This window comes from Trichosurus vulpecula, chromosome 4 (genome assembly GCF_011100635.1).
Source record: "Trichosurus vulpecula isolate mTriVul1 chromosome 4, mTriVul1.pri, whole genome shotgun sequence".
Lineage (NCBI taxonomy): Eukaryota > Metazoa > Chordata > Mammalia > Diprotodontia > Phalangeridae > Trichosurus > Trichosurus vulpecula.
This window is the reverse complement of record NC_050576.1, coordinates 63,164,384-63,178,624: the sequence shown is the minus strand read 5'-3', so window position 1 is coordinate 63,178,624 and position 14,241 is coordinate 63,164,384. Positions and strand designations below refer to the sequence as shown.

The 14,241-nt window shown below is 40.1% G+C and overlaps 1 protein-coding gene across 1 annotated transcript; it reads left to right on the top strand.

Annotated features, from left to right (window-relative positions):
* The first annotated feature begins 1,164 nt into the window (after positions 1-1,164).
* On the top strand, positions 1,165-10,987 carry SELE (selectin E). The gene is made up of 12 exons (XM_036753338.1): positions 1,165-1,216; positions 1,632-2,018; positions 2,954-3,061; positions 3,209-3,388; positions 4,499-4,684; positions 4,804-4,992; positions 6,587-6,775; positions 6,915-7,103; positions 8,660-8,842; positions 9,812-9,922; positions 10,791-10,812; positions 10,930-10,987. Exons 1-12 carry the CDS (start codon positions 1,165-1,167, stop codon positions 10,985-10,987), a joined length of 1,854 nt encoding a protein of 617 aa, XP_036609233.1.
* The last annotated feature ends 3,254 nt before the right edge of the window (positions 10,988-14,241 follow it).

The following is a 14,241-nucleotide window of genomic DNA, read 5'->3' as shown; positions in this document are numbered from 1 at the left end:
TTTTTAGTTATCCATTTTAGTGCTTGTCTATAGACACATCTGCTAGATAGGCACTTGTTGATGAAGTGCATAAATTAAAATGGATTATGTTGGCAAAGTAGAGATAGCTGTTGATTTAAAAATCTCAGCTGATCAGTCCCATTCTTCAGTCCCAAATTGGCCTATATTTATTTGCCTGTGTTTAGGAAGAGTGGTTGTGTGTTATTTCTAACCCTAGACCTTACTTATTAGGCTTCAGCAAATCATAGAATATGTAAAATGCATCAAAGGGATGGTAGAATGCAAGAGGGGCGGCAAACTTTGGGGAAGGAGCTTATTATTAGCATGGGATTCGTAATATTGCGGACATTCCCCGGAATCTTTCCTTCTTCGGAAATTCCCCACTTTCTAACGTGGAGACATCCTCCTATTATTCAGCCATTGGGTCATGGAATTCCATAGGAAGTGCTGTCTTTAAAAGGACTCAGATGCCCAGGGTAAGCTGCAGTTCTTGACAGACTACAGCCAGAGCGTGAAAGACAGCGAGGCTGTACTTGAAGAAATCAGGAAAGCAGACTACCAGATCGTGGAATTGTAAGTACAATTGACTATTGACTAAAACTCTGATGAGGATTCAATATAGCACCGAGATTCCAGATAGAGAAGGCATTCTGCCAACTTCTCCCAGGTGGATCTGTATAATTTTCAGACTGGCTAAAAGTCCAGCTTTCTCTCGGGTGCTATATATAAATCCAGAATCCAGTGTTTGCTAACTTGTTGGAGGTTTTAAAGCTTTACCTTTGAAGAATATCATGTAAAACGTTTATCAGTCTCATTGTTTGGCAGTTTTTTAGAGTCAACATCTTATCATATTTTCAAAAGGCATAATTCTTTTATAGTATTAAGGATAATGAGATAGCATGAGGTAGTGGATGGAGTGCTGGACCTGGAGTCAGGCTGGGTTGGAACCCCAGACAAGCCTCCAGGAGCTTCCTCACCCATTAAATAGTGATAAAAATAGAATATACCCCTAGAGGGTTGCTGTGAGAAGCAAATGAGATTATATTTGTAAATCACATTAGAAACCTTAAAGATATTTGTAAATGTCAATTTCAGTTAAAAAATAAATTCTGTTCTTTTTTTCTCCCAGAGAATCATTCCAACACCCATACTGTGAGGAAAAGAATGGTTTCCAAAATGATGACTGTCTTGTCATTTCTACTTGGTCTCATTTTTGGTAAGATCATATTTGTTTGAGAAAACTGTTATCACTAATTAAAATGGGATAAAAACCTCATTTTGCATAGGGATACCCTATATAATGTCACTACTTGGTTCTGGGAAAAATGTGATATTAGATCAAATGATAGTACAACGGGAAGCTGAGAAAAATTACCTGGTGTCAGGGCACTAAGCAGAGTTTCCAGGAATGAGGAGTCTTTGCTAATCTCTTTCCCATGCCTAGAAGGGTAACAAAAGCTCAGGTCACCCCAAAAGCCCCAGGAAAATTCCATATTGATTCCTGAGTTTGTCCAACCATACGAGTATTATTTCAAGACCAAAAACCCAAACAAACCCATAAAACTAGAAAAAAAAATCTGTCAAAAGAACAGTATACTCACAGGATAAAACTGTACCCTTCCTTTTTCTAGCATTTCTTCTGTTTGAAAGGAGTGATGCTTGGTTGTATGCCTCTTCTGAAGTGAATATGACTTATGAACAGGCAAGGAAATATTGTCAGGAAAGATACACAGACCTGGTTGCCATTCAGAACAAGAATGAAATTGAATACCTGAATAGAACACTAAGACACTCCCCAAGTTACTACTGGATTGGAATCAGAAAAATCAATGGCGTCTGGACCTGGGTGGGAACACAGAAGCCACTTACCGAAGAGGCCATGAACTGGGCTCCTGGTGAACCCAACAATAAGCAAAATAATGAGGACTGTGTGGAGATCTATATCCAGAGGAAAGTATCCTCGGGCATGTGGAATGATGAGAGGTGCACAAAAGAAAAGCTGGCCTTGTGTTATACAGGTATGGTGCATGCTGAATTAGTAGGAAGTGATAATGGTGGAATGAATGAGAGTAACACATGAATAACAGCTATAAAAAGTTATAAATAGTTTTAAGGTTTGCAAAGCGCTTTAAATAAATTTGATCCTGAAGTACCTACCTCAAAAGTTTCCTATGCTGAAGGAATAAGATAATGTGTGTAATTCTATTTGGAACTCTAAGTCTCAACATAGTTGTTAATTATTAATAGATAGGTGGTGCTCTGGATGGAGTGCTAGATCTGGTATCAAGAAGACCTGAATTTAAATACGGCTTCAGGCACTTCCTAGCTATGTGACCCCGGGCAAGTCACCTCTCTCATCCTTTGTCTCCTTATCTGAAAAATGGGGATAATAATAGCACCTATAATTATAGCACTTCTCAGGTTTGTTGTGAGAATAAAATGAGATTATATTTGATCTTTGCAAACCTTAACACACTATAGAAATGCAAGCTAGTGTCATCATCATCATCATCGTCATTATTGTTATTATTATCAATATCATTACCACAATCAGAGCATGTGTGTGTGTGTGTGTGTGTGTGTGTGTGTGTGTTTGTGTGTGTGTGTGTAGCAACAGTCACTGAGCCCGAGATGCGTGTGTGTCTGGAGCACTAGATATCAATGTTCAGAGACAATGAGGAAATATGGTACCTCCCATTTGCAAAATGGTCATGTGATTGCAAAAGTAAGCACCACCTGATATGATTTTTGGTCTGAAATATATTGAAATGAGATTCAGGGAAGGTGAACCTAAAGAATGTCAGCCTGCTCTCTAGACAGGCTCTTAAGCTAAAATCGAAAGCCCGCCAGGCAATACAATTTGGGTCCTTTTAACAACCCTCCTTTAGCACGCATCCTGATGATTCATATGAAAGAGTAAAAGCAGCAGCAGTGACAATCCTTTTGGTTTCAGCCTCCTGTACCAGCAATTCCTGCAATGGCCATGGGGAGTGTGTGGAGACCATCAACAACTTTACTTGCCAGTGCTATCCGGGGTTCACTGGGTCCCAGTGTGAGCATGGTAAGACCTGCTCTGCTTAATCCATTGCTCTGTTATTTCAACCTCACCTCATCTTCCCCCCTGTCTTTGGAGCGTGGTCTCCATCACATCACTTTCCTTCTTACATCAAAGTGAGGAATGTCAGGCTGATTTTGTTTTCTATCATAGCTGTGACCTGTGAATCTCAGGCCAATCCCGAGCATGGCGTCCTGGTTTGCAGCCATCCAGTGGGGTATTCCAATTCTTCCTGCTCTGTCAATTGTGAAGAAGGCTACGTTCCAACCAATGCTAACTCAGTGCAGTGTACTTCTTCTGGAAAATGGAGCGGACCTAGCCCTACTTGTAAAGGTATTTCTCTTTTCTTCAGTGTAGGAAGTTTTGGGCCTCATTCCAGAATCCCTGTTTCTTATCCCACTTATACTAGATGACTTTAGAAGCTATTTTAGAACATAACTCATTCTGTCTTCCAACATATACAGTCAACTCAAGAGTCACACTAATGCACGATAGATCTTTGGCTTCGAAGGGTGTATCGTGTTCCGTTTGAATAGGGATAATCCCAATGTTGTATAGATTTATAATACTTGGGACAACAACAGAAATGAAACAATGCTTCTTCTCCAGTTACATCCTTTCTTACCTATCCAACCTACTCTTCCATACTATGAATAGATTATTTTACCTTTAGACTGAAATGAAACTTTAGCTTAAAAGCAAAACCAGTCAATATTTCTACACATTTATTGCTTTGCACTCAGGAGAATTTCTTTTTTTCTTTCTTTTTCTTTTTAAATAAATTTATTTTTATTTTTAGTTTACAACTCTCAGTTCCACAAGTTTCTGGATTCCAAATTTTCTCTCCCTCCCTCTCCTCCCCCCTCCCCCCCAAGACAGCATGTAATCCAATGTAGGTTCTACATTTCACATTGAACTTATTTATATAATAGTCCAGTTGCAAAGAAGAATTATAACCAATGGAATGAATCATGAGAAAGAAGAAATGAAACCTTTAAAAAAGAAGGAAAAAAAGAAAGAACAAATAATTTGCCTCAATCTGCATTCAGACTCCATAATTCTTTCTCTGGATGTGCATAGCTTTTTCCATCATGAGTCTTTTGGAGCTGTCTTTGAACCTTGCATTGATGAGAGGAGCCAAGTCTAACAAAGTTAGTACCAGGGAGAATTTCAATTTGGCTTAGAATTCCTTTTCTTACAGTTCCTTTTGGGCTTGAGAAAATCAAGATTCACTTTATGTTAGCAAAGTACAGAGACTTTTAACAGATAATTCTCAATGTAGATAATCAGAAGTTGACTTTCTCTGATAAGGTGGAAATCATATATGAAAGGCCTAGTGTACTGTCCTTAAGTCTCTTAGGGACTTCTAGAACTGTTCAAGTCCAACAGAGAAGAACTATGCTGTTCTTCTGTCAAATTCATGGTCTCACTTCTAATTTCTAGTGGTAGAGTGTGATGCACTGACAAGTCCTGCTCATGGATTCATGAATTGTTCCCAAAGCTCTGGAATGTTTCCATGGAATACAACTTGTGTCTTCGATTGTGAGTCAGGATTTGAGCTAAAGGGATCCAAGAAGCTTCACTGTAGCTCATCTGGGAAGTGGGACATGGAGAAGCCAATATGTCAAGGTAGGATGTCTTAATATCAAGAGGCAATTTAAAGGGTTGGTTCTGTAATGTATGACCAAAGGGGTCAAACGGATCACTAATGGGAATGATGTGTATGTGTGCTTTTCTGTGTGCTTCAGTGGTGAAATGTAATGCTCCCAGCCAGCCCCACAACGGCTTTGTGAAGTGTGCCCATCCCCCCACTGGAGACTTTACCTACCAATCAGTCTGCAATTTCAGCTGTGAGGAAGGCTTTGAACTGAAAGGATCATCGCAGCTTGAATGCACAGCTCAGGGGGAGTGGACACAGCAATTCCCAACCTGCGAAGGTAGGACAAAATTTCTATCTTTTAACAGTATAACATGATAGGTTGAGCTGCTTTCTCTTCCCTGAATGGAGACGCCATCCCTATAAGTCATGCAGTGAAATGAAGCCAGGTGCCTGCTTGAACTTTTGTGATCAAATTCAATGTGCAGTGTGAACCCCACTCATGTGTTTAAATCATTTAATTAGCTCTCAGTATAAGGCAGGTCTAACCAATTTCCCCTCAAGCAGGCACAGAGCTTTGAACAATTGTTCTCCACCATTGAGGAGCAGCTTATTCAAATGAGCTTGTGTCCCATGTTACAATCCTTATTGGCTAGATCAGGGCTGTCCAAAATGGGGCTGCAGTGTGATTTATGCAGACAGCCTACAAGCATAGAAATTTACATAAATGCTTTAGTAAATGAAGCTGAGCTCCTGCAGAGCTCTCACTAAAATGGCAAATCAAAATATATTGTCTATTGTTTCAATAAAAACCTAAGGTTGGACAGCCCTGGGCTAGATGTACACATCAAAAGATTGATTCCTATTTAGAATGTAATAGGTATATGCCAGAAAGAGCAATATCTTATACAAGCTGAAGATGGAAGAGGCAGAAACATTAATGTAATGGAAATAATGGCCAACTCTTGATTTTAAATCTTAAGGAGCAGTTCTATCAATGCTAGGCACAGAGTAGATACTCAAGAACATGTTGAGTGTAAATGCGTAAGTGCATATTTACATCTTCTCCAATAGAAGGACAGAGACACTGAGACCTAGCAAGCCATGTAAGATATAGCAAACATGTTCCTGGAGTGCCAGAGGTGTCCAGGAAGAAGCATTTGTTTCAGTCATGAAGGCCCACAATCAGGGCCCTAGGCAAAACTTCAAAGCAAGCAAAAGTTTTCTTTGGTGCCTACCCACCTCCCATACTGAGCTCTTCTCTCCCTCCTGCCACCACCTCTCCTTCGTCTCTCCAAGTCCCTAGATCTCCAATGATTCCCTTTGATTGTCCAAAGCCCTCCCTCCCCATCCCTAGCCTTCCCAGCATATCAGAGGAACAACAAATCCCACTTCTGAGAGGTTGCCATCTGCGCCTGCCCAGAATTAACCTTGTTGAATGGATGAGGGAAGAAGAGTAGAGGAGAAATAAAAATTACTTCTCCCATGGGGTTGAGGAAAGGATGCATATTTAGCACTGAAATGCCACTACATCTTGAGGCTGCTTCTTAGTACACTGCATCAAGCTGCTTTGTTCTATAAGCCCTCCCAATTACTCATAAATCCTGATGAAATAGCATGGTGTATCCAGAGAACCCTGGATTTGGAGGCACAAAGTCTTAGTAGAAAATTGGTTCTTCCACTAGCTACATGTGTGACCTGGGCCCAATTACTGAACGTCTCTGGGCCTGGATTCCTCTGTCTACAGAATGAAGGGCTCCAGGGCTGGGGAACCTCTGAAGTCTGCTAGTTTGAACCCTATGATCCATGATCTAGAATTAGCTTCTTCTTTACCTTTGTCTTTCATGGAATGAACCTGAGTTCACTCATCAAAGTGCAAATACTTCCATGTTGCTTTGCAATCTTGACTGAGTATTTAACTTATGTCTCACTAGCTATACAGTGTAAAGCTCCCACCAGGCCAGAGAGAGGCCACATGGAATGCCTTCCTAGTTTTTCTGGAAGTTTCCAAAGTGGCTCCAGCTGTGAGTTCTCCTGCGAGGAGGGATTTATGTTGAAAGGATCCAACAGACTCCAGTGTAACTTAACAGGCGAATGGGACAAGGAGGAGCCCGTGTGTGAAGGTAGTTTTTTTTTTTAAATCCAAGCTTTTTTTTCCCAAAACACAGGACTTTATTTCTTGAGCAGTCAGGCCATCATGGCGTTAGTCAAGAAAACTGCTAATGGTAATGGTGTGTTTGTGTGCATTTGTGTGTGTTACAGCTGTGAAATGTGATGTTGTGAGCCAGCCCCAGAATGGCTATGTGAGGTGTGCCCATCCCTCCACTGGAAACTTCACCTATCAGTCAGTCTGTAGCTTCAGCTGTGAGGAAGGATTTGCATTGCAAGGATCACCCCAATTTGAGTGCATGGCCCAGGGGCAGTGGACACAGCAAATGCCAACCTGTGAAGGTAGGACCAAATTTCTCTCCTTTCAGATGACAACATACCAGGCCCAGAAGTTTTGCCTTGCCTGAAGGGAGCTGCTAAAACTTAAAACTCATGTCATGAAATTAAGCCAGGTGCTTATTTGAGCTAACAAAGTCAGATAAAAATCCGAGTTTGAATCCTTCATCATACACTAACTAGCTGTGCAGGTGGCACAGTGTCAAGAGTGCCAGACTTGGAATCAGGAATATCTTAGTTCAAATCCAGCCTCACTTACCAACTGTGTGACCATGGGCAACTTGGTTAACATTTTTGCCTATTTCCTCATCTGTAAAATGGGGATAATCATAGCACCTACCTCGCAAGGCTGTGAGGATAAAATGAGATAATATTTGTAAAGCACTTAGCACAGTGCCTAGCACATAGTAGGTGCTATATAAATGCTTAATCCCTTATTCCCCCTGTGAAATCCTGGGCAAGAGACCTAGCTTGTCTTGCAAGGCTTCTGTTTCCTTATCTGTAAAACATAGGTGGTAGTTTCAATGGCTTTTTAGGTCCTTTCTGGATCTCAATATATGATCCTGTGATCAGTTCCTATAGTTAAGAGGCTTACTGTCTACCAGGAAGCTAAGACATAAACATAACCATCATATACGTGGTCGTTGTTATTATTCAGTCATGTCCTACTCTTTATGACCCTATTTGGAGTTTTCTTGGCAAAGATACTGCAATGGTTTGTCATTTCTTTCTCCAGCTCATTTTACAGATGAGGAAATTGAGGCAAACAGGGTTAAGTGACTTGCCCAGGGTCACACTTTATTTCTTGAGCAGTCAGCCTATCATTGCATTAGTCAAGCAAACTGCTCATGGTAATGGTGTGTTTGTGTACACTTGTGTGTGTTACAGTCGTGAAATGCAATGCTGTGAGCCAGCCCCAGAATGGCTCTGTGACATGTGCCCATCCCTCCACTGGAGACTTCACCTACCAATCAGTTTGCAATTTCGGCTGCGAGGAAGGCTTTGCATTGCAAGGATCACCCCAACTTCAGTGCACAGCCCAGGGGCAGTGGACCCAGCAAGTGCCAACCTGTGAAGGTAGGACTGAGCTTAGGTTCATTTTTTTTCTTCCAAAAGTATTTTCTTTTATTTGTGAAAGTGAAATCAAGATAGTTTATTTCACAGAAACAAAACTCACAACTTTGATGACTAAAATATAAACCAAAGTTTTAATTAAATATTAGCTCAGGTTCTTAGGTGGTTGATCAGCTCTTAGGGGCCACTTAATTCCTAGAGAGCAATTAAAGCCTTGATCTTAATTCTTTTATGCTGGGTCTCTAGTCTGAAACAGGTAACTTTTAAGTTGAGAGAGATTAAGTTACTTACAATCATACACTACTTTTTGTATTATAGACTAGTTTACTCGGATGATTTGCAGAATTATTTTAAAGAAATATGCCAGCTAGCCTAGAAACAGAGAAGTTTTGGAGGGGGAATTCAGCGCATGTATTTTAACCAGCTTAACTATTTCCCGCCAGACTTTTCTTAACCTTATGCATCTCTTTCTTTGATGTCATTTCTAGTGGTAAAATGCTCTATCCTGAAAGTCCCTGAGGAGATCAACATGACCTGCGATGGAGATGGGAATTTTCTCTATGGCACCAGATGTGTGTTTGAATGCCCCGAGGGATGGAAACTCAATGGCTCAGATTCCTTGGCATGCAGAGCCACAGGAAGCTGGTCTGGGATGCTGCCTTCCTGTGAAGGTAATGGGCTAGGGTTGGCTCACTAAGAGGCTGTGGGCTGAAGTGCAGAAAGGGAATTATCTGGATATTTCAGGAAATGATGTCAGAAGGGACAACGACTGCCTGTCCTCATGCACTTATTCCTTTAACTAATCAGTTATTAAGTGTGTTTCACATACAAGGAACATTGCTGGGCTCAGAAGATACAAAAACAAGATTAAAAAAATGTCTCTGACATCAAAGATGTTACATTCTTTAACCAGAAGATCATACAGGTTAATAAGCTATGGAACCTTTAAAATCCACAGGGATGGGGGAAAATAGGACAAAATATACTTGTTATTGTTTAGAGGAGGGGTCAGCTATGGCTGGTGAGTCAAATCTGGCCCATTACTTGTTTTTGTAAGATTGTGAATTAAGAATTGTTTTCAACCCCAGCTGTACAAAAACAGATGGTGGGCCAGACTAGGTCTGAGGGTAGCAGTTTGCTGATTTCTGGTTCATAGCAAAGGTTCTTAACTTAGGGTCTGTAGACTCAGGAGATCCATGAACTTGGTTGAGAAGAAAATTAGTCTTTATTTTGACTAATCTCTTACTAAAATTTAGCATAGCCTTTAATTAGGGAAAAATATCCTTCTGAGAAGGGGTTTCTAGGCTTCATCAGACGACCAAAGGAGTTTATGCCAGAAAAAGGGTTAAGAATCCCTGGTTTAGGTCACTTCTGCTCTGGAAATAGGAGACTCCCTCCTCTTACTTAGGGACACTTTCCATACAACCAATAGCATTCCTTTGAACAAAATCTATTGTTAGTTAAGTCTTTTGATGAATGATTTGACCCCCTTACATTCTAAAATAAAAATGTCAAATGTAGTAAATGATCCTTTCTCATCAATAGGAGAAAAGGCTTAGGGGAAGGGACTTTAAATTTATTTGCAAGTGTCTTCCTTCTTCTGAATTTCTGAATGACTCTTTTCTTCCTCATTCCCTTAGCTCCTGAGGAGTCAAATACTTCCCTGGTCATTGGCCTGGCTACTAGTGGGACCTCCCTCTTGACAACAGCATCATTTCTTCTTTGGCTCGCAAAACGTCTTCGAAAGAAAGGTGAGTACCCTTTCTGCAGCTCTTCATGAATACCTTACAAATACACTTCTGGAAATAATTTTCACAGAAGAATAGGTGAATGAAGGAAGAGGTCATAATACCTCTTACAAATGCAACCTAGGATTTTGGTTCTACTACAGACCAGAGGAGGTCTGACAGGATGGGTGGCAGTGAGCAGCCAGTGGCAATCTCAGGGTGGTGAATAATGGTCCAAATTAGCAGTAACAGATTCAGTGTTAAGAGGCAATATGGCACAGGAGAGAGAAGGCCACCCTTGGAATTGGGAAGACTAGGATGCAGGTCCTGCCCTGATAGACACTAGCCGCATGACTTTGGGAAAATCATTTTCTCTTTTGGTGATGCAGAAAATTCTAAGATTATATGTTCCCCAAAAGTTGCTGAAATGCATCAGTGGAGAAAATTTCTAACCCAGGGTTCCCCACCACAATGAAAACTACAGGTCCAGATCAAAAGTAGGGTTACCATTACAGAAAAGGAGGGTTGAAAAAAATGCTCCTGAGGTCTATTTCTTGAAAGTCCCAGGCTTAAATCAGAGCGGAGGAGATCACAGGCTAATAGATTTAGAACCTGAAGGCAATTTAGAGGTCATTTAGTTCTACCTCTTCATTTTATGAGGAAACTGAGTCACAGAGAAGTTGGGGGCCTCGACCGAGGTTACCTTGTTTTGTGCTCATTCAAGCCTTATCAGTAACTGATCTTTCAAAACAATATCAGATTTATAAAAAGTTAAAGGCTGGAAGCTCAACTGTCAAAAAGGATAAATTGAAAAATAGGGAATGAGGGAAATAGTTCAAAATTAGTTTTATTATTTCATGACACCTAATGATTTTCTTTCTTTGTCTTGCAGCAAAGAAATTTTCTCCTGCTAGGTAAGTTTTATCTTTGTGGATATATGAAATCCGTCAGCTAACATTTTACACAAATATTTCCCCCCTTTTCTACTGGAGAACAGTGGTTTATCTTGTCTTGTTTTGCATGTTTTACAGTAGCTGCCAGAGTCTTGATTCAGATGGAACCTACCAAGCTTCTTCTGAATTAATTTAAGTCCAACAGGATCAGGTAAGCTGTCTACCTTTACTAAAAATCCATTTGGTTATCACCATCATCATCCTTTATTCATATAGCATCAGCTCTATTGAACTAGACTTTCCCTGGTTTCTGAGACTAATTGCTATACTTTATGTGCAAGGAACAATACAGCAATCTAATGAGCCATTTCATTCTTTTAACCAAGCAATAGAAATTTATGGCATGTCATGTACTTCTGTCAGAACACAATTGAACACTTTAGGTCAGGCCAATTAGCTGTTGGTATCTCAATACTCCCTTTGCAATGAGAGCAGGGCTAGGGATGTTCTAAGTGTTTGATGAATTGGATTTGCCAATTAACAATTTTATTCCAATTCAATAACATTTGTTTCATACCCACTGTGTACAGAAAGCCCTGTGTTAAGTATTAGGGGAGACACAAGTCTTATTAAGGCATGGCCCCTGTCTTCACTGATCTTTACCATCAAGGCATTTTGCATTCACAAATAGTTGCATCTACAAATTCTTTTTTTTTATAAAAGGATTGGGATTGTCTGGGTAGATAAAATTGCACACATAAATTATGACTTTGGTCTAGCTAGAACAAAGTGTTAAGAGCAGGCAGGATTCAGATCTTGTGAAAGTTCTGAAAGGATTTGCTATTGTCTTTACAGGAATTGGAGATGCCGTTATAGATATGTCCTAGAAAACTAGGCTTTTCAGCCATGTGCCTAGCCACTGGAGACAACTCTTCTCCTCAAGAGGAAAATCTTCGTTGGATCCTTGGTCTTTCCATGCCTATAAATCACAACCTTGGCAACCGCAAATAACTTCTGCTGACCAAGTCTAGGTGACAAGGGCTATCCCCTGTCTTTCACTGGGAAGAGTCAGTTTCCACTTAGTGTGTGTGAATATACCCTTCAAAATATGGATTGTCTTATAATAGACTGACCAACCAACTAGCCATTGTTAAGCCCTTATAAATGTAACAGCAAAAGGGCCTTAATGTTGGGATTACATTTCTTGTCAGAACTTTGAAGTTCTTTGGTTTTTTGCAAATGGCGTGAGTCTAACACTCACAGAATACAGGTGAACAGGTGTTGTGAGGTAATGATATTTGCCTTTGTCAAATGTAAGGTGCCATGTAAACAGGGATGAGTATTATAACTTATCGGGTGTTTAGAAGATCCATGGGTATCTTCTGCTGGGAGAAATTCTGCTGCTAATTAAATATTGAAAAGAAGTTCTATAATTTCAAATGTTCAAAAGGAGACAACATTGACAAGAGCTCTGAAAAGTGCAAACCATAGTCATTCCTACTGACCAAACTGTACTGGGATGGCAGATCATTGATCTGGGGTACTTTTATTACTGTGGGATTCAGTATAGCATAATGTGCTTAGAGATCATTAGGTGATTTTTTTTAACATTTGTGACCATCTATATGGAATGTTCTGTGATTCACAAAACATTAAAACCATCCTTTAATAGTGCTTTTGGGGACAGGTAGGTGGCACCATAGTGCACAGAGGGCCAGGCCTGGAGTCAGGAAGACTCCAGAAAATTTCCCAATTTCCAGCTCCCCATTAATGGCTGGAAAGCCTGAAACAGTGTCTACTTTGGTCTCTGCAATGGCTGTCCTAGTGCTACAAGATGTGAGAGATGGACTTCTGTGCTTTCATCATCAGTTGGGCGTATCAAGGCCGATTGTACATATTGAAGCATCTTGTGCATTTTGGGGCATAATGTGCTAGAGAGATGGTGGCCGTTTGCAAGTAGTTGGACCGAAAGTCAATTTGGCATGCAGTTAGGAATTTGCAGAGCAAAGTAAAAGCACACTGCACATAGGGCTGTTCCTACCAATAACATCTTAGGATAACATCTTATGAGCAAACCCCACTGTAAACTGCAAAACCTGTCTATAATAAGTGTTTTGTAAACATTAAAGTGCCATGTAAATGCTAACTATTTTTTATTAATAACAGCATTTGGCCGATCAACCATTTATAGCATCATTCCTATGGAATGAATCACCATCAGTAATGTCATTGTCTAACATGGAGTTTTTGTAGACCCAATTGATGGTATTAGGTAGATTATGCCTATACTAAACCAAAACCTTTTTTGGCAAATAGTAGGAGACTTTGTAGTACTCAGGTTGTAGTATGAATGACTATGTCTCCTAGAATTTTAAAACATTGTTAATATGTATGTGTGTGAAATACTTGTATTGAAAAACTTGTATGAGCTTTTGGGTTTTTGTAGAGATTTTATAATATGATTTTTAAAAATAAGTTTTTAAAATATTTATTTATACAATATGTACCTATTTTGTTCTTTATTATTCAATAATAAACAATCAAGATTTTTATAATAGTCTTTGTGTATGGGTTTTTTATTTGTACTGAACACAAGTATTCTGGGTAAAGCTTCCATGTGTAGGGAAGGAGAGGGCCCCACATGTGTAGTGAGGGGTCCACGTACAGCAAGGCCTGTCATTATGTGTCTTGAAAAGAGACAGAATAGACATCTCTAACCTCTTCTCTCTCCACCATTCCTCAAGGGAGACTTCTATTCCTGCCAGGAGGAGAAGCAGGAAATTGGTGCTGGAGACTACTCTGCTCTCCTCAGGGAAAGGGGGATACCAGACTCGAAGCATATCTATCTACTTCCTTAAATATTGTTTTTTTCTAGGGAATATAACTGGGTTCCATATATCTTCTGATTGTATGTAAAATCTTCACTTCTCTCCTGATCTCGAGTCCAGAATCGCACCAATTGCCTACAACGATCCGAAATTACATTTTAAACTCAACATGTTCCAAACAGAACTCATCTTTTCCTCCAAACTCACCTTTCCTCATAGCCTCCCTGAGGCCCCTTGCAGCCCTAAATCTAAGATCTTATGACCTAGAATCCTTTACAATATTGGGTGCCCCCACCCCAGGGAAGTTGCAGAAAAACTTGCATAATGTGAGAAGGTGGGACTGGGTTATGGATGACTTGTTCCCTTGGAGGGAGCTCCCACACAGAGAGGATCCATGAATTATTGAAATGAATGAAAGATAAGAGAGAGAAAAGAGAGAGAGAGGGTGTGAGAGAGTACGAGGACACTGGGTACCTGAGGATAATGAAAGAATGTCACTGAGAAGGCAAAAGAGAGGGAACACCACTGAGTGAATCCCTTACTTTATTTTTTATTTTATTTTCCAGGTTTATTATGGTGGCATATACTCCAAAAAGTTTAAGGACTGAGGTTAATAGCAGTA

Coding starts and splice junctions, on each gene's coding strand:
- SELE (XM_036753338.1), top strand. CDS start 1,165: ATGGTTTCCAAAATGATGACTGTCTTGTCATTTCTACTTGGTCTCATT. Junction 4,685..4,803: donor GGAGAAGCCAATATGTCAAG/GTAGGATGTCTT, acceptor TGTGTGCTTCAG/TGGTGAAATGTAATGCTCCC. Junction 10,813..10,929: donor AAGAAATTTTCTCCTGCTAG/GTAAGTTTTATC, acceptor CATGTTTTACAG/TAGCTGCCAGAGTCTTGATT.